Genomic DNA, 27,249 nt, shown 5'->3' on the forward strand with positions numbered 1-27,249 from the left:
TGATTTTTAAAAACTTTTATTTGTAACAAAGTAGATTTGTGAAACAACTTTTTTGAGCTTGCACTTCAGCGATTATACCAATATTAGAATGTAGTAACCCACATTTGTTTGCCAGTGATCTTATTTAAATGCATCATCCCTACTTATAATATGCACACATTAACATCACTCGAGGATTTGAAGCAGTTTTAAATTCAGGAATTTATATAATCCATGAATAACTGTATTATATTATAAAAATAATAGATAGGAGTGGAGTAAAATAGTCTCTGGGGCTGAGAATATGTATGCATCATTCAAGTTTCAACCAGAACCCCTGTATGGAATCATTGCTAGGTTAATTCCCTCCTACCAATTTATTATTCTATATATCACTTCAGACCAGTATAAGCAGTAGTATTATACATGGCCTTGAAGACAAGCCACTCTTACACACTTAATGCCATTAATGTAACTTTCGTGCAAATATTCAAAACTACTTTTTTTGCTCAGTTACATAGGGTTGAATTTCCAGTGCCAAGTGAGGAGATCTGAAGGGTGGAATGTGGCACAGTGGTTAGCACTGGGACTACAGCGCTGAGGACCCAGGTTCGAATCCCTGCCCGTGTGGAGTTTGCACATTCTTCCCATGTCTGCGTGGGTCTTACCCCCACAAACCCAAAGGTGTGCAGGTTAGTTGGATTGCCACTCTAAATTGCCCCTTAATTGGAGAAAAAAATAATTGGGTACTGTAAATTTTAAAAGAAAAAAAGTGAGGAGATCTGTAACAAACATTTAATTACAAACCCAAAATATCCCAACATTCACTGACCAATTGGTTTCCTTCCCTAACTGCAAGGACCAATTAGATTATGATACAGCCCATGAACTTTGTGCATCTGCTAAAGCATGATAGACACAAAAAATGAGATACAAAGAAAACACACTGTGGTTCTAAGTTGCTATGCCGTCTAACAGGACGGCACTGTAGTGCCACTTATGGTCAACTAATGGTGCTGCTAGAAAGAGCGATCAGTGTAAGATCATGGTTCTACAGTGATTTGTAAAGTGCATAATATGTAGTAACTAAATTTCATGGCCATGGAATTTCAGTTTTAAAAATGCTAATGGCCAGAGAAGGTAATGGAGTTGCTGCATTTGCTGATTTGTTAGACTTCTCCTTTAAACTCAAAATAATCCACTGATAACAGAACATACATAAAATCTCAGACTGAATCAAAATCATGGCATCACCTGGAGTTTGAGAGTTGCAAATCACCCAGTTAAGCAATATACAGATATTTCCTCTGTAGTGTCTTTCCTAGATCGGGATAATGAAAGCGAGCAAGGGGGTGTCCCACAATGACTACAAAGCTTTGACATCAAAATTAATTTGGAAAAAGTTTTTTTGGTGATCAGTACTACAAGGGATTAACATTCAGGATATAGTCTGAATCATATTGTCACTTTATCCCTTCTGGGAATGTTTGGATACTTAACCGTGTTTCAGTTTGTAACAAAAGCTTATTTGCAAGATTTTTAATTTCCTTCTTAGGCTTTCAAATACAAAGCCTTTTTGAAGTCTATATACTGAGTTTTGTGAACTTCACACTGGTACAATCGTACACAATACTACACGGCACATTTCCACTGCAGTCTTGCTGAACTGTAGGCATCTTGACAAAATGCACTCCCAAAGCTTATGAAGTGAAAATACATTTAGGATAAGTTTACTGATCATACACATTCATCATACAGTATCTAAGATTCTAAAGTACTCCTTTTGAATTTACATGATACATTTGCTTGTGAATGCAAACAGGCAGTTTCTAAAATAAAATTACCGATACATTCATACAGTCTAAATAAGCAAAAATGATTTGAATGCCATGGCTTGTTACTGGTTGACGAAAGGGCCACATCAAAGTTGCTGTTCAACAAGCCTTTTTAAGTTTCAGTGCGTCATCCTGATATCTAACTGCAGGTGTGAAGTACTTATTCCAGTTTAACAATTAAACAAAGTTCAACTTGGCAACTGATTAGAGTAGATTAAAAAGTATATGTAAAGTTTTTAAACAATTCACACAGTAATGACACTTTAGAAATAAGCATCGACTAAGGTACCGCCCAGCTTGAAAATTAGGCAAAACCTGGAGCCGCCTGTAGCCACTTGTCCGTTTTGGTCGCATCAAATAACTTTCTTCAGATCTGTCGCTTCCTGTTTATAGGTGTAGAACAACTACTCATTTTAGAGCAACATTTAAGAAAATATGAACTTATGGCTGAAAATTCAACAGCCCAATAGATCAGCAAGTATGAACAATTGGTAAATGTCACTGTCTGAAATTGTGTAAAAAAAAAGTACCATAAAAAAAAACCAGAATAAACGCAGTCTTTGTGCCACATCTCACTCGGATTTTGCTCATCAGTGATGGGTCTCCCATCTTCTAAGGGTTGTCCCCAAATAATTAAAAGATTGTTTACCAATGGTGGGGTAACCAAAAATGTACGACATCCACACATTTTAGCATCATATCTTTTTCTAATCCAGATACTTTAATTCTTTTTTTTGTGCATTTGAGCATTGCTTAAGCTACTTTAGGACAATTTATTGTTGCAATGCAAATTGCTTCCCAAACTACACTGGTATTTTAACAGCTTCCCAAACTACACTGCATTTTAACAGCTTCCCAAACTACACTGGCATTTTAACAGCTTCCCAAACTACACTGGTATTTTAACAGCTTCCCAAACTACACTGCATTTTAACAGCTTCCCAAACTACACAGGTATTTTAACAGTATTTTTTAGGTTCAAACCAATTTTAAAATGAAATCTAAAAAAATGGCAGTTACAGCACTAAAGTGTACTCTGCCTGGCAGATACTACAGTTCAATATAAACCAATCAGAAGTTTAACTTAAAGGGGATCAAATCCAAGAATAAAAAGCAAGCTGGTGTGTTAGCTTTTTCACAGCACTACAGTAGTAATTAATCAGCTTTCTACTTCTCTAGATACTTTATCAATGGTAAAGTGAAAACGGTTGAGAGGATTACAAATCATGAAAATTATTAAGGGTCATGGTGTGTGTGTGGGGAGGGGGTGTGGGGAAAAGAGAGAGAGAAGAAAGCAGGAAAGAGAGATTTTGTGCCACAAAAGCAATTCATCTTCTCATCTGGTTTATAACAGTGGGAAAACCCGAAAGTTTACACACAGGCTTAGGCATCAAATTGGTTTCCTCATTTCTGCAAGATAAAAGTAAAGTAGCATTTACAAGGCAAGGATTGAATTCAAATGGCCACAACTACCAGTTTTACACCTAGATGGGTGACCAATTAGCACCTTTGCGATTTCTAGCCTTGTACATGTAACCTTGTGTTAATAAAAAAAATGTAATTACAATGTCATTGGTTACAAAAGGAGTTTTCTACACCTAGTTTCATTATGATCCAACGGTGTTTTGTAGAGCAACATGTACGTAAGAGTTGCACTCGAGCACCAAAGCAATTTTAAAAACATGCAAATGATTCAACTTTCATTCCAAATACAATAGGGAGCATCCTTGAGAATATAGTGTTACTACAATTACGCTGGCATTAAAATAGGTTAACATTTAGCAAACGGTTTGAAATATTATTACTGCATTATTGTTCACAGTTGATAAGACACAGAATGTAAAATAAACATAGACCATCCTCTTTGCATTACTCATTCGGTACGAGTGTTTGTGTGCTGTCAAAACTAAGCCAGGTCGGTGGTTCAAATCCATGTCGATTGGTTTAAAAGGAATTGGCGTAAATGGGTTCAATGTGGGGTTAGCACTAGTACATGAGGTCCGTCCATTGCTGAAATATATATTTGTTTCAAGTGTGAATTTATGCGCATTTTAAAAATAAATGCTATTTTAGTGATCATTTGATAATGCGATATCAGAGTTAAACCTCGCATAGCAATTTGCACAATATATCACTTCATAACAAAAAGTTACATTCTTCTACAATAACAGACTTTTGCAAATTACCTCAGGCGTAAAAGGGTGCTGATTGGGTGTGGGAGGGAGAGAAATTAAGCCACTAAGTAAATTATTACAAGAATTACATCAAAGTGATTACCCCGGAGGAACAACAGTACAGGATTTCTAGAAAAAAGCTTGAAATAAGTTAGCACAAAGGGCTGTTAGGTACGTCAGCTGTTGAGTTGGGCAACATAATCTTAATTTTAAACTGTTTTATTTTGTGACATTTGCCCCAGCACCCTAGGTTGTTCTGATTTACTGAATCTGCATCTTTTATGCTGCTATGCCTCCTATTCAGAGGGCATCTTCTACTTCACATTGTCGTGGTTATGTCCACATGTCCAGAGATATGCAACTATTCTGATTCCAACCAGTTCCAACTGATCATTCAGAGTCTGTAGGTCTGGCAACTCAACAGCATCTCCACTGAAATTCAAGTGCTCCACTCTACAATTGGTAGCACAACAGGCTAGAAATTGAATGTTGAATGGGTGGAGACCTATATTTATTTTGTACTCCAGTTACTGACTGAGTTCAGTAAATGGAATACAAATCACCTTTAATTTGGAAAAACGTGAAGATTTTGCAGTGCTATCTTGGTGGATGCGAATATTTGTGTTAATTTTATAATACTGTATACCACTGATTACAATATGCTGTTAATAAAAGCGACTTTCCTAGAAATTGAAATCACATATAGCTGGCAAAACACGCAATTATGGTAATAGTCTGACTAATTTCCTACTGAATAGAGTACACCATTTACAAACGTTGCGACTGTTTAGCTGAAAACGGATTGTACATATTGCAACTTTCTAGTTACAATTTAGTGCTGATGAACATGCTCATGTTTATTTACTCATTCACTTCATTAAACATTACAAGTTAACACACTTCCCTTTTAAAATCTTAATATTATTCCTTGTGTCACAAGCTGCTGGTCCAATCCAAGGTTTATACAGAATAACGTGTTACAGACTCATTTGAAGTTCTCCTCTTATGTAGTCTTGGCCTTGCTGACCACCACCAAGGTCCTTCCTCATTATAATAATGCTTTGGTTGTTTAAACTGAAACTTCAAGGCTTAAAATACTCAGCTTTGCTACAGCCCTGGTTACACAAGTGCTTTACACATCAGTAAGCAAAATATCTGCTTAGAGAATTGGCACCACAATATCAATACTCCAACGTTCTGTAACAGGGAGCTGGGGGGAAAGAAAGAAAAGCTCTGTTTTTACATTGCCAGCCAATAACATTTAAAAATAAAGCACAATATTCAAAACCTGTGCCCAGCAGTAGGCACATTGCTCTTCATTTCAAATATACAGTAGCATACAACCAGTTTGTCTTTGACAGATTATCCAAGGTCTTTTCTGAGGGTTCACTGAGCTCGACTACGTGTAAAAGATAATCTCCGGAACCTGTCCATCTTCTACTGATGTTCCATTGTTATTTCCAGCAGCGTAACAGAAAGTGAAGACTGTTTTTGTGCCTGTTGTCGGAGATTCATGGATGACTTTACGAAGTCCTTTTGTTCCATAGTGTGAATCTGGCCCCTATATAAACATATCAAGAATTATTGCCAAAACCATCTTTGGAAATTGAGGAAACCAAAATAAATTTGTGCTAAATACTGTAGCATTGCAAAAGGTAATTGGTCATCTTTAATTGAGCCGAGACGGTTACTCAATGGAAATTAATTTTGAAAACAGTAAAATGCTAGTCAAACAAGCCAAGACACAGCAGGTTATACATGCTATCACGCAATATGCAGGTTGAATCAGTGTATCCTGAACTCACACGTACTCAATTAATTTACCAAAGGGGGGTGTTTTTTTGTGCAGTGGATGGGGAGAGAAGATATAATAGAGGTACTTTCCCACTTAGGAAGGGGGTGAAGAGGGCCTATAAGATGATTTTACTGCTGGCTAATGGAGAAAGCACAAATTCCACAGGGTATAAAGCAGCCACCTGATCAAAATGATTTGAACAGGTACAAGGAGAGAGAAATTTATAAGTTTACTTTTGAGAAAGCAGAAACAAAGAGGAGGGAGAGAAGTGGAAGAATAGGGGAAATGTGGAGGGCAGATATTTAGCAATGATTTAAAGACATTAAACCTCAGCAAATGTTTGGATGACAACTTTGCTCTCGTGCTAGATTTTGTCTCCATTTCTATTTTATGTTATTGCCAATAGCTATTAGCATGGTGGGAATATTGAGAATGATCATCCATGAAATTCATGAATCGATATTGAGTGACTTAACTGCCAATTATGTAATTTATAATTCACCACTGATTCCCAGGAATTAACAATGTTTTTAAAGATCAAGTTTGGCGACATACCTTCAATGTAGCACATGCAGTATAGTTAACATTGGGTAAAATTTCCACTGGCTCCTTGAACATAACCCTGAAAGTGTTGGACGATCCATCACAGCTAAATCCAGTGTCATTCTGTCCCAAAATTGTGTTACTGTCAGTATGGATAATCTAAAACAAAACATACATTGCAATTTACAAATGTCATCAGTTTAGAGCATTTGTAATTTTACAAATCAATTTGAACAAAGCTTTTACTGTGAAGACAGGCCAAATGTGCACAATTTGTATCCTTTGTAGTCATATGCAAATTAACCTAAATGCAGCATAAGCACAGAGCGTTAATTGTAAATGAGTAACAAATAACAGTTTGTGCAGCCAATGTTATTACAAACACCAAAACCCAGTTGTTCTCTAGGAGAAAAATACAGAAGGATGAAACGCAAACAAAACTGTGTGCGTGCGTAATAATAAACTATATAATAATATTAATCTTTATTGTCATAAGTAGGCTTACATTGACACAGCAATGAAGTTACTGAGTCGCCACATTTCAGCGCCTGTCCGGGTACACGGAGGGAGAATTCAGAATGCTCAATTCACCTAACAGCACGTCTTTCGGGACTTGTGGGAGGAAACCGGAGCCCCCGGAGGAAACCCACGCAGACACGGGGAGAACGTGCAGACTCCACACAGACAGTGACCCAAGCCGGGATTCAAACCTGGGACCCTGGGGCTGTGAAACAACAGTGCTAACCACTGTGCTACCGTGCCGCCAACGTGTGCGTGCACAACCCAAACTTCTTAAAATGTATGCACTGAATATGCAGATAACGTCCTCCACGTTTAAGAATCCTTGTTTTCTTTTTCCCATCAAAAACTGCTTTGAAGTAATTGAAGACCAATTTTAGATCAGTGTTCCCAATTTCATTAAATGTGCTTTAAATTTGGTCCACAGCTGATGACTGTTACCATCCCAAATTACAAACCACATGCCTTTAACATCTTCCAATAAACACTAGCCCCAGATTAAATTTGAATATCAAAGCAAACCAATTTGACATTATCACAATAGAAGCTTTTTCTTTGTCAAATGTTAGTCTAATAAAATGTAGCTCTTCAGTATAGTTTTATACTCGTGCTAATGTTTCACGAGAGTAAAAGATGCACCTCAGCAACTCGTCAATCAGTATCTCCCACGCACACAAATTTACCACAAGAGCTGTACTGTGGGAACTTGATCACATCCAAATTCCTCTCAAGTCACAGAACCATCCTAACCAGTGTATTTACTGCTCCTGGAAATCCCTACCTAGTCCACTGTTGTACCACAAGGACTGCAGGACTGTAAGGAAAACCCCATCACCACCTGCTCAAGGAACCCAGCGAACGGCAATAATTGTGGCATTGCTGTTTCCATATTCCAGGACAATTAAAAAGAAACATTTGGTAGATCTCTACAACATCAAGGCTTTTTTTTTGTAAATTCCATTTACTCTTAAATTCTCTCACTTCTGGTGTATTTGTGCCCTTCACTATTTTCTCAGCTCATCCAGGAATATGTTCTGTTCGTTGCTGATTTGTCACAAATTTATGTTTGCATATTAGCAAGTAATGCTAGCATTGACAATAATTACACAGTACTGTTGTCAGCTCGATAGCTCAGTTTGTAACGCATTCGCCTCTCAAAGAGTCAAAGTTGTGGGTTCTGTTCAAACTCCAAATCATTTAACCCAGCCAAACTCAGTACATTGCTGAGGGGCTGCTGCAATTAAGATACCATCCTTTGGATGAAGTGTAACTGGAGTCTGGACTGCCCTCTCAGGTGGACATAAAAGATTGAGCCACATTATTCTGAAGAGCAAGGGACTTCTCCCCAGCATCCTGAACAATATTTATCCCAAGTGACAGTTCTGGTGGCAGCCATGGAATGAGTGGTCGCACATTTGGCAGCCCCCGCTCATGGCAGTTTTTTTGGACCTTTTCCCCAGTTAATGGGTGGATGTGAGGCGGAAGAAGGTGCAGGAGAGTGAGAGGAAGAGATTGACCCTCTAGTGTGTGTAGCTGAGGGCCAGAACCAGTCAAAAAAGAGGGAATCAGTCGGTTGGTGCGATGCCTGCGACATGGAGATGGCGGAGAGGCAGGGAGATGTCGGAGGGACAGGGAGCGACATGGAGATGGCGGAGAGGCAGGGAGATGTCGGAGGGACAGGGAGCGACATGGAGATGACGGAGGGGCAGGGAGCGACATGGAGATGGCGGAGGGGCAGGGAGCGACATGGAGATGACGGAGGGGCAGGGAGCGACATGGAGATGGCGGAGGGGCAGGGAGCGACATGGAGATGGCGGAGGGGCAGGGAGCGGCATGGAGATGGCGGAGGGGCAGGGAGGGACGGAGCGACATGGAGATGTCGGAGGGGCAGGGAGTGACATGGAGATGGCGGAGGGGCAGGGAGATGGCGGAGGGGCAAGGAGGGGCAGGGAGATGGCGGAGGGGCAAGGAGCGGCAGGGAGATGGCGGAGGGGCAGGGAGGGACATGGAGATGGCGGAGGGGCAGGGAGATGGCGGAGGGGCAAGGAGGGGCAGGGAGATGGCGGAGGGGCAAGGAGCGACAGGGAGATGGCGGAGGGGCAGGGAGCGAGATGGCGGAGGGGCAGGGAGGGAGGTGGAAATGGCGGAGGGGCAGGGAGGGAGGTGGAGATGACGGAGGGGCAGGGAGGGAGGTGGAGATGACGGAGGGGCAGGGAGGGAGGTGGAGATGACGGAGGGGCAGGGAGGGAGATGGAGATGACGGAGGGGCAGGGAGGGAGATGGAGATGACGGAGGGGCAGGGAGGGAGATGGAGATGACGGAGGGGCAGGGAGGGAGATGGAGATGACGGAGGGGCAGGGAGGGAGATGGAGATGACGGAGGGGCAGGGAGGGAGGTGGAGATGACGGAGGGGCAGGGAGGGAGGTGGAGATGACGGAGGGGCAGGGAGGGAGGTGGAGATGACGGAGGGGCAGGTAGGGAGGTGGAGATGACGGAGGGGCAGGGAGGGAGGTGGAGATGACGGAGGGGCAGGGAGGGAGGTGGAGATGACGGAGGGGCAGGGAGGGAGATGGAGATGACGGAGGGGCAGGGAGGGAGATGGAGATGACGGAGGGGCAGGGAGGGAGGTGGAGATGACGGAGGGGCAGGGAGGGAGATGGAGATGACGGAGGGGCAGGGAGGGAGATGGAGATGACGGAGGGGCAGGGAGGGAGATGGAGATGACGGAGGGGCAGGGAGGGAGATGGAGATGACGGAGGGGCAGGGAGGGAGATGGAGATGACGGAGGGGCAGGGAGGGAGATGGAGATGGCGGAGGGGCAGGGAGGGGCATGGCGGAGGGGCAGGGAGGGGCATGGCGGAGGGGCAGGGAGGGGCATGGCGGAGGGGCAGGGAGGGGCATGGCGGAGGGGCAGGGAGGGGCATGGCGGAGGGGCAGGGAGGGGCAGGGCGGAGGGGCAGGGAGGGGCAGGGCGGAGGGGCAGGGCGGAGGGGCAGGGCGGAGGGGCAGGGCGGAGGGGCAGGGCGGAGGGGCAGGGAGGGGCAGGGAGGGGCAGGGAGGGGCAGGGCGGAGGGGCAGGGAGGGGCAGGGCGGAGGGGCAGGGCGGAGGGGCAGGGCGGAGGGGCAGGGCGGAGGGGCAGGGCGGAGGGGCAGGGCGGAGGGGCAGGGCGGAGGGGCAGGGCGGAGGGGCGGGGCGGAGGGGCAGGGCGGAGGGGCAGGGCGGAGGGGCAGGGCGGAGGGGCAGGGCGGAGGGGCAGGGCGGAGGGGCAGGGCGGAGGGGCAGGGCGGAGGGGCAGGGCGGAGGGGCAGGGCGGAGGGGCAGGGCGGAGGGCAGGGCGGAGGGCAGGCGGAGGGGCAGGGCGGAGGGGCAGGGCGGAGGGGCAGGGAGGGGCAGGGCGGAGGGGCAGGGAGGGGCAGGGCGGAGGGGCAGGGAGGGGCAGGGCGGAGGGGCAGGGAGGGGCAGGGCGGAGGGGGCAGGGAGGGGCAGGGCGGAGGGGCAGGGCGGAGGGGCAGGGCGGAGGGGCAGGGAGGGGCAGGGCGGAGGGGCAGGGCGGAGGGGCAGGGCGGAGGGGCAGGGCGGAGGGGCAGGGCGGAGGGGCAGGGCGGAGGGGCAGGGCGGAGGGGCAGGGCGGAGGGGCAGGGCGGAGGGGCAGGGCGGAGGGGCAGGGCGGAGGGGCAGGGCGGAGGGGCAGGGCGGAGGGGCAGGGCGGAGGGGCAGGGCGGAGGGGCAGGGCGGAGGGGCAGGGAGGGGCAGGGCGGAGGGCAGGGAGGGGCAGGGCGGAGGGGCAGGGAGGGGCAGGGGCGGAGGGGCAGGGCGGAGGGGCAGGGAGGGGCAGGGCGGAGGGGCAGGGAGGGGCAGGGTGGAGGGGCAGGGCGGAGGGGCAGGGAGGGGCAGGGCGGAGGGGCAGGGAGGGGCAGGGAGGAGGGGCAGGGAGGGGCAGGGCAGAGGGGCAGGGAGGGGCAGGGTGGAGGGGCAGGGAGGGGCAGGGCGGAGGGGCAGGGAGGGGCAGGGCGGAGGGGCAGGGCGGAGGGGCAGGGCGGAGGGGCAGGGCGGAGGGCAGGGCGGAGGGGCAGGGCGGAGGGGCAGGGCGGAGGGGCAGGGCGGAGGGGCAGGGCGGAGGGGCAGGGAGGGGCAGGGCGGAGGGGCAGGGCGGGGCAGGGCGGAGGGGCAGGGAGGGGCAGGGCGGAGGGGCAGGGAGGGGCAGGGCGGAGGGGCAGGGAGGGGCAGGGCGGAGGGGCACGGAGGAGGGGCAGGGCGGGGCAGGGCGGAGGGGCAGGGAGGGGCAGGGCGGAGGGGCAGGGAGGGGCAGGGAGGGGCAGGGCGGAGGGGCAGGGCGGAGGGGCAGGGAGGGGCAGGGCGGAGGGGCAGGGAGGGGCAGGGCGGAGGGGCAGGGAGGGGCAGGGCGAAGGGGCAGGGAGGGGCAGGGCGGAGGGGCAGGGAGGGGCAGGGCGGAGGGGCAGGGCGGAGGGGCAGGGAGGGGCAGGGCGGAGGGGCAGGGAGGGGCAGGGCGGAGGGGCAGGGAGGGGCAGGGCGGAGGGGCAGGGAGGGGCAGGGCGGAGGGGCAGGGAGGGGCAGGGAGCGGCATGGTGGAGGGGCAGGGAGCGACATGGAGATGACGGAGGGGCAGGGAGCGGCATGGAGATGGCGGAGGGGCAGGGAGCGACATGGAGATGACGGAGGGGCAGGGAGCGGCATGGCGGAGGGGCAGGGAGCGACATGGAGATGACGGAGGGGCAGGGAGCGGCATGGAGATGGCGGAGGGGCAGGGAGCGACATGGAGATGACGGAGGGGCAGGGAGCGGCATGGAGATGGCGGAGGGGCAGGGAGCGACATGGAGATGACGGAGGGGCAGGGAGCGACATGGAGATGACGGAGGGGCAGGGAGCGGCATGGCGGAGGGGCAGGGAGCGGCATGGAGATGGCGGAGGGGCAGGGAGCGGCATGGAGATGGCGGAGGGGCAGGGAGCGACATGGAGATGACGGAGGGGCAGGGAGCGGCATGGAGATGGCGGAGGGGCAGGGAGGGAGATGACGGAGGGGCAGGGAGATGACGGAGGGGCAGGGAGCGACATGGAGATGACGGAGGGGCAGGGAGCGACATGGAGATGACGGAGGGGCAGGGAGCGACATGGAGATGACGGAGGGGCAGGGAGCGACATGGAGATGACGGAGGGGCAGGGAGCGACATGGAGATGACGGAGGGGCAGGGAGCGGTCCTGGTGGCTCAGTGGTCGACGGAACAACTGGGGAGCTTCTTAAATGAGAAGTTCACCCAGCAACACAAGGAGAGTCTGGAGGACCTGGCCCAGGCGGTGGGTTCGATCAGGGCAGTGGTCGACTGCATGTAGATGAGGCTGGCGGCCCAGGGTCAGGCAATCCAGAAGATGGAGGTGGCGGCAGGGGAACACGAGGAGCAGTTTGCCTCGCTGGCAGCCAGGATGGGGCTGATGCACAATCAGCAGAAGCAGATTCAGGAGACGGTCGAGGACCTAGAGAACCGGTCACACAGGCACAACATAAGGATCATTGGCCTGCTGGAAGGGAGTGAAGGAGCTGATGCTGGCGCGTACGTGGGGAGGATGCTGGAGAAGCTGCTCGGAGTGGGCATCTTTGCACAGCCTTTGGAGGTGGATTGAGCACATAGGGCGCTAATGAGGAAGCCACAGGTGAACGAGCCGCCGAGGGCGATGGTGATTCTGCTACACTGGTTCCTGGATAGGAACGAATTATGAGGTGGGTCAGGCCGACGAGGTGCACCAGAACCTGGGTGCAGAGTTGGTCAAGAAGACATCGAGCTTCAACAGGGTCAAGGCAGCCCTCTACAAGAAGGGGGTGAAGTTTGGGTTACTGTACCGGCACGTCTGTGGGTGACCTTGGAAGGCCGGGTGGAGGAGGCAGTAGAATTTGTCAGAGTCAATGGACTGGCCGGAGAAGGTGGACCTTGAACTTTGGTGGAGATGCTGCTGTGATGTCCCGGTTCATTTATGTTTGGGGCCATTTCTTTCTTTTTCAGCTTCAGGTTTGTTTTTTGTCCTTTGTTAAGAGATGGGGGGTGGTGGGGGGTTGGTTGATCTCTTTGTTTGGGTTTGTGGAGGAGTTGGTTTTGGTTTGTTAGCACTAATGTTCGAGCAGTGGTGGTGGTGGTGGTGGGGTGGGGAGGGGGGAAAGATGCTAGGCGGCATGGGCGGGGGCTGCCAGGCTAGCTGGGCAGGATAGCTCACAGAAGCGCAATGGGGAGTGAGTGGAAAGGTCAGTGGGGGGATGGGGGCAGGGGTTGTTGCTGGCGGCTCTGGGAGGGGTGGAAGTGCTGCTGACAGGGGAGGGATATTTAAAGCGTGAGGGAGAAAGATCAGTGACGGTGGGCTGAGGCGGGTGCTGGGGAAGATTCCAGACCTGGACTCTCATCAATTGATTATGGGGAGGGACTTTAATACAGTCCCGGATCCGAGATTGGGCCAATCGAGCTCAAGTTTGGGGAGAGTGTTGGCTACAGCTCAGGAGCTTCGGGGATTCATGGTGCCCATTGGGGGGATCCGTGGAGGTTTGGGAGGCCGAGGGCAAAATAATTTTTGTCTGACTCCCATGTGCATAAGGTGTACTCGTGAATAGATTTTTTCTTGCTGGATAAGACACTGTTGGCAGAGGTGGTGGGTGTTGAATATTCGACTAACAAGTGAGCATGGGGGGAGGGGGCAGCACCAGCAATGGAGGCTGGATGCAAGACTGTTAGCGGAGGAAGAGGTGTGTGAGCGGGTGAGGAAGGCCATCCGGGGGTATGTAGAGGTTAATGACACAGGGGATGTTTCGGCAGGTAGGGTTTGGGAGGCACTGAAGCCAGTGGTCGGGGGGGTATTTTGATTCGGGCACACAGGGAGAAGGCGGAGCGGGTGGAGATAGAAAGGCGAGTGGAGAAATCCTGCAGGTGAACAGAAGATATGCAGAGGCATCAGAGGAAGGGCTGTTAAAGGAATGCCAGCGGCTGCAAATGGAGTTTGGGCTGTTAACCACAGGTAAGGTGGTAAAGCAGTTGCGAAGTGTGAGGGGGGCAGTATACGAGTATGGGGAGAAGGTGAGCAGGATGCTAGCGCATCAGTTGAGGAAGCAGGAGGCGGCGAGAGAAATTGGGAAAGTAAAGTAAAGGGTTGAAGTTCCCGAAGGTTGGCGAGGAGCTAGTGGTGGGCTTGGGGGCCCCAATTGGGCTTGCAGAAGTAGTAGAAGGGTTGGAGACAACGCAATCGGGTAAGGCCCCGGCACCGGACGGGTACCCGGTGGAATTCTATAAGATGTTCTCGGGGGTTTTGGGATCGCTGCTGGTAAGGGCCTTAAATGAAGCAAAGGAGTTGGCAGTGCTCCACCCGACCTTGTCACAGGCATCGATCTCCCTCATCTTAAAAGGGATAAGGATCCGGAAAATTGTGGGTCGTATAGGTCTATTTACTGATGAGGGTTTCCCGAGCTTGGAGGAACTGGAGGAGTTTGAGTTGGCGGGGGGGTGGGGGATGGGTTCTGGTATCTGCAGGCGAGGGGCTTTGGGTGGAGGCAGGTTTCGACCTTCCCGCACCTGCTGCCCCAGGGGCTACAGGATAAGGTGGTGTCAAGAACAGGAGTAGGAGAGGGGAAGGTCTCAGAGATCTATAAGGAGCTGATGGAGTGGGAGGGAGCCCCGATAGAGGTGGTGGGGAGTTGGAGGCCAGGTTACGGGAGGAGCCCTGAGGAGAGTTAATGGATCCTCGTCGTGTGCCAGGCTCAGCCTGATCCAGTTTAAGGTGGTTCACAGGGCGCACTGCGGCCCAGATGAGCAGGTTGTTTGAGGAGGTGGAGGATAGGTGTGGGAAATGTGCGGGGGTCCTGCGAACCATGTCTATATGTTTTGGGCGAGTCCGAGGCGGAGGGGTTTCTGGCAGGGGTTTGCTGACGTCATGTCAGAAGTTTTAAAGGTGAGGATGGTGCCGAGTCCAGAGGTGGCAATCTTTGGTGTGTCAGAAGCCCAGGGGGTGAGAGAAGCTGACGTCCTGGCCTTTACCTCCCTGGTGGCCCGGAGATGGATCTTACTGGGGTGGAAGGACTCGGAGCCTCTGCAGTCGGGGTGAGGGTTAGTGACATGGTGGGGTTTCTCAGACTCGAGAAAATGTAATTAGCCTTCAGGGGATCGCTGCAGGGGATCGCTGCAGGGGATCGCTGCAGGGGATCGCTGCAGGGGATCGCTGCAGGGGATCGCTGCAGGGGATCGCTGCAGGGGATCGCTGCAGGGGATCGCTGCAGGGGATCGCTGCAGGGGATCGCTGCAGGGGATCGCTGCAGGGGATCGCTGCAGGGGATCGCTGCAGGGGTGGCAGCCGCTCATCGACTTCTTTGAGAAGAATTAAGCTGTCAGCAGAGGGGCGGGGGTGGGCATGAGAGAGACAGGTAAGGCAGGAGAAGCAATGAAGGGGTGGTTAGGGAAGGTGGCAGTTTGTGTAATCCATGTTGGCTGGGGTTTTGTGCTCAGAGGGTTTGTTGGTTATATTGTTGCATTTTTTTGTTGAAAATTTGATGGGTAAAATTGTTAAAATTATAAGTGTCTCAATAAAATATTTTCTAAAAAAAAATATTTATCCCAAGCAACATTACGGCCGTGATTTGCCCCCCAAAAATTCCAAGTTAATTTGTGGCAGGTTTTTCCGGGAGTTTTCCGCCGGCTCTGCCGCTAGTCAATGACACGGAGTCACCTTTTTGAACCCTGGGGAAGCTTCTCTCCGGTTTAGCCCACAGTAGAACTTTTTTAGCACTGGAGAGCTGGACCACCATTTTGATCCCTAACCGAGCTTGTGGGTCCCCCCCCCACCCATGGGCAAAGTCACCCCCCACACACATGGGCACTACCCCAGCTCCCCCAAGTGAGGGCAGCTTTCATATGTGGTCCCTGGGGGGCCCCACAATCCCCCTTACATCACCCCCTTCCTTCTAGGACCCCCACCCAACCTCCCGGAGGCCACTACTGATTGCCATGCTCCCCCCGCCCCACTCTCCTTTCATGGGCATCGCCCCCACCTGGCGCCTGACCCTTGGCAGAGCCACCCTGGCAGTGCTCCAGTCAGCTTAGCAGTGTCAGGCTGGCAGTGTCAAGGTAACCATGTTCCAGTGGGCCACGCTGCACTTACCCTTTCCACCCAGGGGTCTCCGATGGCCCAGGAGACCACCCGGTGCTATTCCGCCTGGTCCACGTTCTTGTGGACCAGCACTGGTTGGCGCCTGGCTACAGCCTCCCTGGGGTGGCCGGTGGATATCGAGTCAGGGGGGTCTTAAGTAGTTTTAAGAGCTACTTCTGTGAGTATTTGGGTCTGCCCCTTTTGGGCGGAGTTCCGAATCCGACGCCTTGCAGGACTTGGGTGAATCCCGCGAGGCACAGGGGCTGCTGGGAAGACCGTGGGAGGGCTCTCCCGGGATTCTCTTCGAGTGCAACGCGGGCAGAGAATCGCACCCTACGTGTTTAATGTCATATTCATGTCAGAGACCTTTCCGTGAGCAAACTGCCCATCATGTTTCCCACAAGATAATAATGACTACACTTCAAAATAAAAAGTACATCACTGGCTGTAAAATGCTTTAGGTCATGCCTACACTATACAAATCCAAGTATTTATTTTTACCTGTATATTTACTTGATAGTCTGTGGGCCCATGTATGGATCCGTACAAGCCGAACCCAACCACAAATATCCTCCTATTCACAGTAAACCTGTGGAATTAAAATATATATGAGATCAAATACATCTCCTTTGTAATCAGAACAAAACTGACCACTCAATTATCAAGCAGCACTATTTCCTGCCACATACTTTACATGTTACTTTAACTACAACTATTATAATCTGTTCCACGTATGATTTGCAAATTATACATTAATGCTAGTGTCCTAACTGCAGCATTCTATATATTCGGAGTCCCTTTGTCCTGATGCAGCTTTCTCCAAACCACATTCAGCTTAGTTTAAGCTACTCTTCAACTGCCCAGTTTAATGGAATGAGGCTACAGAATTAGACAATTCTGTTACTGTGTGTGTGGATGTGACCTAAATCCCCCAATGAGATTACAGACCTATCCACAACAAGTGCAAAAGTGACTTCTAATATATATAACAATAATTACTTATTGTCACAAGTAGACTTCAATGAAGTTACTGTGAAAAGCCCCACATGCCGGCACCTGTTCAGGGAGGCTGGTTCGGGAATTGAACCCACGCAGCTGGAATTGGTCTGCAGTGCAAGGGCAGCACGGTAGCATTGTGGATAGCACAATCGCTTCACAGCTCCAGGGTCCCAGGTTCGATTCCCGGCTTGGGTCACTGTCTGTGCGGAGTCTGCACATCCTCCCCGTGTCTGCGTGGGTTTCCTCCGGGTGCTCCGGTTTCCTCCCACAGTCCAAGGATGTGCAAGTTAGGTGGATTGGACATGATAAATTGCCCTTAGTGTCCAAAATTGCCCTTACTGTTGGGTGGGGTTACGGGGATAGGGTGGAGGTGTTAACCTTGGGTAGGGTGCTCTTTCCAGGAGCCGGTGCAGACTCGATGGGCCGAATGGCCTCCTTCTGCACTGTAAATTCTATGATTCTATGATTTAGCCCACTGTGCTAAACCAGCCCCTAGAATTTTTAAATTTAGAGTACCCAATTAATTGTTTCCAATTAAGGGGCAATTTAGCATAGTCAATCCACCTAGCCTGCACATGTTTGGGTTGTGGGGGCGAAACCCACAGAGGTACGGGGAGAATGTCGGTGTGCAAACTCCACACGGACATTGACCCAGAGTCGGGATCGAACCTGGGACCTCGGCGCCGTGAGGCAGCAGTGCTAACCACTGCACCATGCTGCCCTGACTTCTAATATTATGAATGGGGACAGCAAGGTAACATTGTGGATAGCACAATTGCTTCACAGCTCCAGGGTCCCAGGTTCGATTCCGGCTTGGGGGACTGTCTGTGCGGAGTCTGCACATCCTCCGCACGTGGGTTTCCTCCGGGTACTCCGGTTTCCTCCCACAGCCCAAAGATGTGCAGGTTAGGTGGATTGGCCATGATAAATTGCCCTTAGTGTCCAAAATTGCCCTTAGTGTTGGGTGGGGTTACTGGGTTATGGGGATAGGGTGGAGGTGTTGACCTTGGGTAGGGTGCTCTTACAAAGAGCCGGTGCAGACTCGATGGGCCGAATGGCCTCCTTCTGCACTGTAAATTCTATGAATCTATGAATGAATATTTAATCAGGTCTAAAAAGATATTTATTCCTCAAATTCAGTGCCCTACAAAGACCAAAAGTTTCGACAGCCGATTTTAACAGGAAAGTGATTAGCAAATAGAATTTCTACAACTACATTAGAATCAAACAGCAATAGAAGATAGCCTTGCCACCCATCATGCCTGTGAAACAGATACCCAATGAGTCTTCTCCCCAATAATCCTGCAAATTTCACATTTTCAAGGATATATCCAATTCTCTTTTGAAAATTGAATTCCAGATTATAACAATTCACCACATTCAAAAATAAATCAGCCTACAATTATCTTAATTACTGACCTGCTTGGGACATTGAATACCCAATGCATAGTTATAAATCCAATTTTTAGACATGTATATTTGAAAGTATCTGGAAAGAATACTTTTTCCTTAAATTTCCTCAGATTTTGTTTTCCCCTTTGTTGAAAACAGCAACATCTGCTGATGGATGGTTCAAGGGGAGTGGTAGCCCTTCATTGGAGTCCAGATATCTTTCACAGCGTTTGGGGAAGTTGTGGGGTGAAAGGTGCTTTTATAGTTAATCTTGTTAGGGGATCATTGGGTAGCAATCTGAAGCAGTAATCCTGGATGATCAACAGGTCCACCATGAACAAAGGCCAATTCTGGTGTGTCGATGGTTAACTCACATATTTGAAGGAGGAGCAAACACAGGGGGTGCATCCTGATCTTTAATTCTCAGCATCACACACAGGTTCCCGTTACCCTCAAACCCTTAAAAAGGTGCACATCTGCACAGAAATATTTTACCTTATTCGGTCACTTGTACCACTGTAGCCCCAGCGGCTTTCCACCTGTTGGAAACGATTGATGCTGCACTCCTTGCCCCTGAGGCAACAGCGGGGTCTGTCTATAAACTCCACCCGAGGCTTTGGGTTGACTGTAAAATGTAGGAAGAGACTAACAACTTCTCGGTCCGTTAGAATCCCTGACTGTGCAGGCCCTGTGGCGAGAGGGGGAAAACACATTGTATACTTGAAACTATTCAATAGATTCTAATCACTCATCAGAAGAACTAATTTTCTATTTAGTATTGACTCAGACAGACCAAGAGAGGAATTTAGCTCAGCGTAATAAGGGAGTGACAATTGGTTTCAGTTTCCCTAGGCTGAGGGGAGGGAACAGTCCCTGATTGACATCCAGTGACCACCTCCACATGAAATCTGAAAGTGGAAGCCACTCGACATCAGGATCAGGCCCGCTGCGATATTCTTCAGTCAAGTAGTTAACTTGTATTTTCTGTCCATATTCAAATAAGGAATGGGTGTTTCGGCACAGTGACAAAGGGTGCTGACATTTCTGGAAGAATGCAAATTGTTTTAACAAATAGTATTATCCAAAGTAATTTTCTCATTTAAAAAATAAATTGCTGTTGCAAATTAGGGCCTCACGGTAGCATGGTGGTTAGCATCAATGCTTCACAGCTCCAGGGTCCCAGGTTCGATTCCCGGCTGGGTCACTGTCTGTGTGGAGTCTGCACGTCCTCCCCGTGTGTGCGTGGGTTGCCTCCGGGTGCTCCGGTTTCCTCCCACAGTCCAAAGATGTGCAGGTGAGGTGGATTGGCCATGCTAAATTGCCCGTAGTGTAAGGTTAATAGGGGGATTGTTGGGTTACGGGTATACGGGTTACGTGGGTTTAAGTAGGGTGATCATTGCTCGGCACAACATCGAGGGCCGAAGGGCCTGTTCTGTGCTGTACTGTTCTATGTCTATGTCTAATGCACTAGCATGAGTCAGCATCTTCAAGATGGCAGGAGAGAACATTGGGATGCTGGGGAAGTAGGTGGCACTGCATTGAGACAGGGACAGTTTACTAGAACCCGTTTTGAATATAGGGAACACTGCTGCAAACTGACGGTGACAATTGTGGATGGCCTTTCAATTTCCTGGCGTCCAAAAAAAATCTTTCCCTTTGTCCTACCCACACACATTAGTAAAAAGGGTTTTCCACGCTCTTCGGATCTGACTAACTAACAGTAGCTGTGAGTTAAAGAAATTCACCATATAAACTGCCTTCCTTTTAAAACACTTAACTTAACAGTGAAGCACAACAGAAAAAATAAATTTGCATGGAAGCAATTAAATATAATGAGGAACCCATATAATAGGTTCTCGCTCCTCTGTTTCATGCTGAATAGGACACTCCAAATCTCTGATTTCAAGAGTCTAACATTCCGGAATTGGTCGACAAGAGACAAAAATCACCAAACTGAGGCATCACACAATCAAAGAACGAGGATAGGGTTAAAAAGTGAAGTTGAGATGGATCAACCATGACCTTATTAGATGGCAGAGCAGGTTCACAGCATTGAATGGCATTACTCCCATTTCCTTCGCAGAGTTTAAGCAGTAGCTCACCCTCACAGTTGCTCTCAGATGAATACAGGGTCAATTTAGCTGTTCTTCTTTACAAATCATTGCTTTGTGGTTCCAGGTTTCACAAAGTCTATGAGCCAGATTTACATTACGTGGGAAAGGTAGTTATGAGTTGGGAAATTCCCCGTCTTGGCAGCTTCTCCTTGATTAGAATCAATTTAACCCTTTGAGTAAATCCTAGGTGGCCACCGAGAGGGGGCGAGTGCAGAGACAAGCTGGTTCGAAGGCCCACCTTGGTGCCCTTAGAATCTGTCAGACCATCTGGTCTCATCCTCCACACGCATTCTCCACCCCCCCCCCCCACATCCTCACCATAACCATTCACCCAGTATCTACCATGGGGAGATCTAAAACAACAGCAATCTCATACAGCTCTCCTTGATCATGAAAAAACACCCATTCAGGAAATCCATTGAAGGCTTTCAAATCTCAAATATTCAATTTCTTACAAAAACAAAATTCCTATTTAGACCCACAGGCAACTAATCCTTCAATAACCTCTTTAAACTGTAAACTCAGAACACCCCCATACCCATTAATAATTCTAGCTCTTGAAACTCAACCAAGATTCATAATGACATATTAATCCTTGGGAAATGTCAAAGAACTATATTGAAATTGTACCACCAGATCTTTTTTACTAATCTACACCAGATGGCTTCTCAATCAAGACAATTCAGCACAGTATTTATCTTTTAAACTCTCACTGGCAACTTAAGACCTCCTACAATATTAACAATCACATATTACTTTGGTCCAGTAAAACGTTAGTTAACACCTATTCAATAATTTTATATTATCGAAATGCACCCAATTTGCTTTACACTTATTCACTGTCTAGATGGAACATGTCTGAATTACCCTATTGTTGAATTAAAATAGACCATTATTAAAATAGACCATTACTGCTTGTTCTCAAACCATATTTATCACATCCAGAAAGGCACATATAAAATCTTTCAAAGTGAAGACATAGCGTGTCAAAAGCAGAGTCACCTGCTGCAAACTCCTCGATGGTCATTAATGGAAATCGGATGAGGGACAATGCTTTCCCCAAAACTTTACGTTTGTTTTCAGGAGTGAGTTGAAGCTGCTGTCGTTGGCATTCTGCATCTGCCCAGCGCACCACAGCATTAAACAATCGAATTTCCCGAATGCCAAGAGTATCTCGTTCTAGCACTGCCATTAGTGTATCTGCAACCAAACAAACATTAAAGCAAGCAATTTGGAGGTCGAAGACAAGAAGTATTTCTTAGTAACAAATACACCTCTTTAAAATAAAAGTGTCCACAAAACCTCACTTGATGACTGAATGCATAACGTGAGTTACTGCAATTGTATAGGGCATTGGTGAGGCCACACCTGGAGTACTGTGTACAGTTTTGGTGTCCTTATCTGAGGAAAGATGTTCTTGCTATGGAGGGAACGCAGCGAAGGTTTACCCGGCTGAATCTTGGGATGGCGGAACTGTCATAGGAGGAGAGACTAAATCGGTCAGGATTATATTCATTGGAGTTTAGAAGAGTAAGAGGGGATCTCGGAGAAGCTTATAACACTAGCTTTCGGAGCACTGCTCTTTCCTCAGGTGGGAATCCCGCCGGCGGAGAAACCTGTCCCTTAAATATATCACAAAATTACATTAAAGGAATAAACTAACATTCATCAATTGCGGAATTGTTAGAGGACAGGGTATGTAGGCAGTACGGAAGCACAGTGGTTAGCACTCACCTGAGGAAGGAGCTGTGCTCTGAAAGCTAGTGATTCGAAACAAACCTGTTGGACTTTAACCTGGTGTTGTAAGACGTCTTACTGTGCTCACCCCAGTCCAACGCCGGCATCTCCACATCATCACAGAAAGTAGTTGAGGCCAAAGCGTTGTGTAATTTGAAGAAGGAATTAGATATAGGTCTTGGGGCTAAAGGGATATTGGGGGGAGGAGGATATATGGGATCAGGTTACTGATGATCAGCCATAAAGGGCTGAACAGGCTCGAAGGGCTAAACAGGCTCCTCCTGCTTCAGTTTTCTATGTATGTTTCGATCTAAGTCATATGGTCAGAAATCAGTGTCCAAGACCAGAAGTTTAAGTAGGAGAAGAATGTCAACGGTTAGACAGCTCCTGAGTGCCAAACGCAGAATTATAGTCCTATGTCATCTGTGAAAAACCCGCTGGATCACTGCCACTTTGTCTAGCCATCCAAAGTAACCCAGAGCAAAGATGCTGCAATAGAAGGCTCGCAGATTGTGTATGACTCACAAAATCCACAAGGAATGTATGCAGGAATCCAAAGCACAAACTTAAAAGTTTTACACAGACATCCTGTCACCAGCATTTTTACTCTGTACTGAAAAAATAATCAGTTTACTTGCACCGACTAAACAAAATTGATAATAGCTGTAGCTTTTTCCAAAAATGTGCGAGCTGTTAAAGATTAAACTTAAAAAAGCACAGTACCTTTGTATTAAAATCTGGCAGTTTTACAAGTGGCCCTGGGACTGAAATCCCAATCATGCTACTGCCATGTCTGCGGTGTTAAAACAAATTATTGCTACTGAACATTTTAAGAGGTATTGCCTGCTCTTCAAAAATTTGTTCAGTAGCAAGTGTTTGGACTGAGCTCAAAAGTGTGGATATTCCCTGCCGTTCTGAGGGAGCAGATAACAGATTACCTAAATACTTCTATTGCTAATGACAACTGGTAGTCCCAGATGGGTTGATATTGATCTAGTAGAATCACCCAACTGAAACCTTGGGCAGGATTCTCCGCCCTGCTGCGCCATCTTCTGCCCTGACCCGCCGGCAGGATTCTCCATTACGCCGTTTGGTCAATGGGGCTTCCCATTGTGGGGCAGCCCCACGCCGTCGGGAAACCCCTGGGCGCCGGCAAAACGGAGAATCCCGCCCCTTAAATTTTTCACAAAATGACATTAAAGGAATAAACTAACATTCATCAATTGCGGACAGGATATGTTGGCAGCACGGAAGCATAGTGGTTTGCACTGTTGCTTCACAGCTCCAGGGTCCCAGGCTCAATTCCCAGCTTGGGTGACCATCTGTGTGGAGTCTGCAAGTTCTCCCCGCGTCTGCGCGGGTTTCCTCCGGGTGCTCCAGTTTCCTCCCACAGTCCAAAGATGTGCAGGTTAGGTAATTTGGACATTCTGAATTCTCCCTCAGTATACCTGTACAGGCGCCAGAATGTGGCCACTAGGGGATATTCACAGTAACTTCATTGCAGTGTTAATGTAAGCCTACTTGTGACAATAAAGATTATATTATCTAAGATCCCAACGATTACTGGACCAGGGTAAATCAATCAAATGTCCAAGACAAGGAGAAGAATCAAAATAATGGACTAACAGTGATTTGTGATTTTTGTTTATCCTCAATCTGTTGAATTCCCCTTTTTTGATTTTTTTGCATCTAATTAATGTTTTAAACAAATTTTTACGATTCATTGCTATGAGAAATTGCATAAAATTCTACTAAGAGCAATTAAAAAAGAATCTGGAAAACTGATGAATGTGGACACACTGTACAAGTAATTTAATAAATTGTTTAAAGAAACATCACATACTATTAAGAACGGATCTCAAAAACAATTATGCATTCAGTGTAACAGGGTTATAAACAATTGGATTTTTAATTTTTACGTTAAATGAAAATCATAGGTAAGGTATGGATTGATGCATTAAGGCCATGAAGCCTTGCAAGCAAAGTAATATTGTTTTGCTATTTCAGTTCTGTAGAAGGGTCCTACAATCGAAACATTAACTGCTTCTCTCACCATAGATGCGGCCAGATCTGCTGTGTTTATCCAGCATTTTCCGTTTTTATTTTGTTTTGCTGTTGTTCCTATGATAAAGGGAACACTATTGCTATATGATAAACATATGTGGTATTTAAAGTGCAGTCATATGTTTGTTGAAGGAAGATGCACAGGAATTTGTAACCTAGTTGAAGCTGCTGGTGAGGGGGATTGCACCAGACACTTCCATGCACAGTTCAGGAAAAGTAGTATTTGCCGAAATGGCCGGTGAAGTTCATTATCAGTATGTGGTTTCATTCTGCGTTATGCAGGTCGATCGATGGAACTCAATGAGTTCAAAGGAAGAAAGATATACATTATACACCATTTATATGATTTGGTGATTAACCTTTTGTATTACACTAACAAAAATAAAATAAAGAATGACTAAATATGGGGATAAAATATTGGTTCCCGAGAAGGTCCACAAAGTTACCACAGTTACTCGCTAGTTGGAAGCGTTATGGTCGGTTGTAAAGTTTAGCTATAGCGATTAAATATATTTAAGAGGATGTAAAGAAAACTTAAAACTTGCTTGAGTAATTACAAAAACACATCAAAAGGGGTATGCTAGGAACTCATTCATGAGAGTAAAAAGTGTACAATGGATGAAGTTATTGTCCCGTCTTCCTCATTGTTCGGATGGCAGCAATGTAGTCTTACTGGCTATGATTTACAGGATTCACAAGAAAGTGGGAAGTTTAAAACAATTAAAAAAGATTGTGAGGTTGCTGAATCGTTAACTGAAGGATCATCCTCAAAGAGGGGGCTGCAAAGTATCCGATACGAGCAGGATTAAGATTTGGCTTAATCGCACATGTACAAAGAACAAAGAAAAATTACAGCACAGGAAAAGGCCATTCGACCCTCCAAGTCTGCACCGATCCAGATCCTCTATCTAAAACTGTCGCCTATTTTCTAAGTCTCTGTATCCCTCTGCTCCCTGCCCATTCATGTATCTGTCTAGATACATCTTAAATGACGCTATCGTGCCCACCTCTACCACCTCCGCCGGCAATGCGTTCCAGGCACCCGCCACCCTCTGCGTAAAGAACTTTCCACGCATATCTCCCTTAAACTTTTCCCCTCTCACGTTGAACTCTTGCACTTTCCTTTCAAATGGATTTTGGATTTGTACTGTGGCTACAATGCTTAGAGCTGCTCATCCGCAGGATGCTTTAGAATATAATGAATCAGGGTACTATTTACCTGACTGTGCGGTTCAGCTTCTCCCGAGTTGTAGGGTATGATCCATGCATGTTGACTTATTTTTGTAAGTCACCAGGTTAAAGTCCAACAGGTTTGTTTGAAACAAATCTGTTGGACTTTAACCTGGTGTTGCAAGACTTCTTACTGTGCTCACCCCAGTCCAACGCCGGCATCTCCACTTATTTTTGTGACAACATTGTGAAATGAGTTAGCAAGGCAGTCTGGAGGTATGAAGCAAGACAGGAATGGGATCTGGTGTTTTGAAGGAAATCGCTTATTTCTGGGAGGCTTATTCACAATAATGCCAGTCATGTCATAATGAATCAGCAATGGACAATGTGCATGAAAACCTGAATCTAAAGATCTTGAGCTTTCCTTAACGGAGAGTATCAGAATGGAAATATTTGATGCAAGTTGCCTCTCTACTTCGGGAAATGTAGAGTAATTGTGTTTATTTCTCAGCTTATAGGCATCACATGTCCATCCAAGACTTTGTCAAACACAATAAACAGAGATATCTTAACCATGTCAGATCCAAATTCTCTTACACAAGGGGCTGATTTAGCACAGTGGGCTAAATACCTGGCTTTTAAAGCAGATCCAGGCAGGTCAGCAGCACGGGCTCAATTCCCGTACTAGCCTCCCCGAACAGGCGCCAGAATGTGGCGACTAGGGAATTTTCACAGTAACTTCATTTGAAGTCTACTTGTGACAATAAACAATTTTAATTTTTTCATTTTCAAAAAGTTTAAAAAGTAAATTTGGAGCCAATTATAAATTTAGCAGTATATTTAAACTGCACAAACTTCATTCTCAAGGTTTTTTCCCCTAAATCTAGAGTACCCAATTTTTTTTTCCCCAATTAAGGGGCAATTTAGCATGGCCAATTCACCTACCCTGCACATCTTTGGGTTGTGGGGGTGAAACCCACGCAGACACGGGGAAAATGTGCAAACTCCACGTGGACAGTGACCCGGGACCGGGATCAAACCCGGGTCCTCGGCGCCGCAAGCAGCAGTGCTAACCACTGTGCCACCCTCTCAAGGACTAAGTTATCATCTCAGTCTTTTGATTGTTTTTGCTTTGTTAGACTGCATTATTCTAAATTTGGATTATAACTGTTGAATCAGAATGTTTCAAATTTTGGAATCAATGTTTTCTTCTTTTTAAAAATTTAGTGTACACAATTCATTTTTTCCAATTAAGGGACAATTTTGCGTGGCCAATCCACCTGCCCTGCACATCTTTGGGTTGTGGGGGTGAAACCTACGCAAACACAGGGAGAATGTGCAAACTCCACATGGACAGTGACCCAGAGCTGGGATCCAACCTGGGACCTCGGCGCCGTGAGGCAACAGTGCTAACCCACTGCGCCACCATGCTGCCCTGAATCAATGTTTTCATTCAAACCATGCCAGAGGTTTTTAAAATAAAAAGTTACCCAAACTCACATGATGTACATTTCAAAGTAGAAATAGAATTAGCAAACATAGGAAATTCAAAACTTTTCTCATCACATTCCAGCAATGCCAACCTTCATTAGGTGCAAAAAGAATTGTTAAAAAAATATTTAAAAATCTATAATTTTTCCTTTTAATTAGATGAATACACTTACCTAAATCGATATCTGTAAAACCTTCTGCACTGATTGCATCTGAAGTATTTTTATCAATATTTTCCAGACATAAGCTGGCAAGCTGTGGTTCATCGAAGAGTCTTGCCTGAGGAACAAAATGGGCGCATTAGTCT

General features: G+C 47.4%; 1 protein-coding gene across 10 annotated transcripts in view; it reads right to left on the reverse strand.

The window, feature by feature from the left end:
• LOC119953689 (BTB/POZ domain-containing protein 2-like) overlaps window positions 1-27,249 on the reverse strand; it is a 52,277-nt gene continuing 25,028 nt past the window's right edge. For all 10 annotated transcript variants that reach the window (XM_038778232.1, XM_038778222.1, XM_038778221.1 and 7 more), the window contains 6 exons: window positions 27,116-27,221; window positions 21,483-21,680; window positions 18,862-19,054; window positions 16,477-16,564; window positions 6,339-6,485; window positions 1-5,549 (listed from right to left, as the gene is read on the reverse strand). In XM_038778232.1, coding sequence (XP_038634160.1) covers window positions 5,388-5,549; window positions 6,339-6,485; window positions 16,477-16,564; window positions 18,862-19,054; window positions 21,483-21,680; window positions 27,116-27,221 — 894 coding nt within the window. In that variant the 3' untranslated portion in view covers window positions 1-5,387. The remainder of the gene's footprint in view (window positions 5,550-6,338; window positions 6,486-16,476; window positions 16,565-18,861; window positions 19,055-21,482; window positions 21,681-27,115; window positions 27,222-27,249) is intronic.

Source organism: Scyliorhinus canicula, chromosome 18 (genome assembly GCF_902713615.1).
Source record: "Scyliorhinus canicula chromosome 18, sScyCan1.1, whole genome shotgun sequence".
In the NCBI taxonomy this organism is placed as follows: Eukaryota; Metazoa; Chordata; class Chondrichthyes; order Carcharhiniformes; family Scyliorhinidae; genus Scyliorhinus; species Scyliorhinus canicula.